General features: G+C 44.8%; 2 protein-coding genes across 2 annotated transcripts; one reads left to right on the top strand and one right to left on the bottom strand.

Annotated features, from left to right (window-relative positions):
• Nucleotides 1-5: 5 nt before the first annotated feature.
• Nucleotides 6-1,485, bottom strand: PPTG_19314 (hypothetical protein; the record flags this gene model as incomplete). Its single annotated transcript, XM_008917736.1, has 2 exons — nucleotides 6-19; nucleotides 81-1,485. The coding sequence occupies 2 exons, from the start codon at nucleotides 1,483-1,485 to the stop codon at nucleotides 6-8; spliced, it is 1,419 nt and encodes a 472-aa protein (XP_008915984.1).
• A 461-nt stretch (nucleotides 1,486-1,946) lies between these two features.
• On the top strand, nucleotides 1,947-2,108 carry PPTG_19313 (hypothetical protein; the record flags this gene model as incomplete). Its single annotated transcript, XM_008917735.1, has 1 exon — nucleotides 1,947-2,108. One exon carries the CDS (start codon nucleotides 1,947-1,949, stop codon nucleotides 2,106-2,108), a length of 162 nt encoding a protein of 53 aa, XP_008915983.1.
• Between the last annotated feature and the right edge of the window lie 313 nt (nucleotides 2,109-2,421).

Here is a 2,421-nt window from a genome sequence, read left to right as displayed (position 1 = left end):
GACAATTACGAAACGAGCGCTTATTTCCAACAATTTCCTCAAACCAGCACAATTTTTATGTCGAAGTTGTGGCGATCCACGCTCTCCGAAGAAATTGGTAAGATGCTGAGTCATGTGAGTATTTGCCGTTCCCAGAAGACTCGTAAGAAGCTTGAAGAAGTTCGACTTGCCAATCTGCTTCTCCATTGAATATAACACGAGCATAACCTTCGTCTTGCTGTCTGGATAGTGACAAATGCTACCGATATACTCCATCAACCACTGGTACCTCTCAGGATGATTGAAGCGAATGATACGCTTCAGGTAATCGACTAATACTGTGTGCAAGTCAGATTCGGTAATATCTTCGTAAAGATCCTTTGCCTGTAGTGGATTTGCTAAGCTGAATGTCTCCATATCATTTGGATCATGTTCCCATTTGTAGACAGTATTTGCAAACTTGTGGAATGGAACCGTATTGAGAAGGTCAGACAGCTTGGTGGAACGTGGCTTCTTGTTTGCAATGAACTGAATTTGCAACTTAAAGAAGTTCTTTGGGTCATATGCCTTGATCACAGAATTATCGTCCTCTGTTGGCTTACGCTTGCAGTAGGTGATATCAGATCCTTCAAAGACGTAGAACTCGTGGATGAAGTAGAGCGCAAATCGTTTCAGCAAATGAAGAGACTCGAAGCTGGTAGTATTCAACATCTTCTCGAAAGTACTGAAATTTAAATCAAAGTCACGATTGGGCTTGTTCTCGATCACTAGATACTTCTCCGCCCAATACTCAAGCTCATCGATCTCAAATGATGTATCAACCATGGCTGAACGCATGTCATCAGTTATTCGACCAGTTAATTCCACCAGCTGAGTTAGCGTTGCCAACTTCCGCTCAGACTTGAATGTCAATTCGAAATCTTGATCAAGTGTAGAAAGCTCAAACGTCTTCGAAGTGGATGTTTTCCTTGGCTCCTTGACTTCGTATTCATCCTTCCATTGCTTGTATGCAGCAGAATCACAACCAGCAGCAATCCCTTTCAGTTTGCCTTCGTTCAGTGATGGATTATACTTGGAATCAAACCAACCATCGAATTCTTTGGTAGCAAACTCCTTGTTGAAACGCTCTACTTTTTGTTTGAGCACACAGAGATAGGTCTTGCGCATCAAATACCAATCAGAATGACGTTGACGAGCAAAGAATCCAGCGAGATTCCACACGTTTTGGTTGTTGCAGAGCCAATCGCCTCGAATCATCATGCACAATTGATACAATTGCTCATCGTAGGATTTTGTTGCAAGGAAGTATTCCACACCGCATTCAACGTTCGCTTGTTCAAATGATTCACGGTCTTCACTGGACTTGAAGAAGAAGTTATCAAGCATCTCCGATTCATCCAGTTCATTGAATTGATATTGCAAAAGGTACGTGTATCCGTCGTTACCAATGTCGGGTGTGACATTATCACTGTGCTTGTAGTCGATGGAATCACCAACTGCGTGCATCTTCGACTCGATCCAATGACTTGGTGACAATACGCGTGAATCTCCCAGCTTGGGTTCATTGTATTTATCAACAGATTTGGTGTGCTGAATGCAATGCTCACCATAAATTTCTTCAATAGACTTGGTCATCATTGGTTCAGCAACTGCAGGCTCAGCAACTACAGGTTCAGCAGCAACTGGTTCAGCAACTGCTGGCTGATACTTTGCGTGGTGTCGGCACCAATCACCTTTTGAGCCGCACTGTTGGCTCGCCTTTGGGTGGGTTTCTGGGAAGATGTACTTACATATTGTCATTTCTATATATTTATTTTTATCGCTCAAGATGAACTCATTATTATTTAGATTCTAAATATTGAGGAATATATTTGTCAAAAAAAAAATATTGTGGAGTGATATGATTCGCTAAAATTGTGCGGTGTATCGCATGAAGGTGTGCTGCTGCTCAGTCGAGAACTTTCCGCATGAAGATGGCTGAGGAAAAGAACATGGAGGAGGCGGAGACGGAGGTGAAGCTTCGCTGCGGTGTGTATGGCGAAGGGAGCGTCTTCTCCGTCGAGATCCAGCGCAATGCAGATGTGGAGGCACTGCAGGAGAAGATCGCTGGCATCTTGAGCACCGAGTAGCACACTGTCCCCCCAAGGTTGTTGACGCTGTACATGGCGGGGAAGAAGGAAGGGGAGAGAACCAAGTGGCTGTCGGGTGGTAAGAATGTGAAGCACCTACTGCGTGGAGCGGTGGACTCTGATTACCCAGAGATGTTTTCGTGGTGGATTCTCGACGAAGATTGCTTTGGGAAGAACTCTCAGCCTGGTCGCAAGGAGATTCACGTGCTGGTGGAACTTCCTCCTGACGAGTTCAGTGTGAAGCGACAAAGAGTTGAGCATCGCACGTCGCTCGCGGAGCTATGGGAGCACTCGGAGTTGCAACTGGCGGTAT

The sequence above is a fragment of the Phytophthora parasitica genome, assembly GCF_000247585.1.
Source record: "Phytophthora parasitica INRA-310 unplaced genomic scaffold supercont2.113, whole genome shotgun sequence".
NCBI lineage: Eukaryota > Oomycota > Peronosporomycetes > Peronosporales > Peronosporaceae > Phytophthora > Phytophthora nicotianae.
This window is presented reverse-complemented; position numbering and strand designations above follow the sequence as displayed.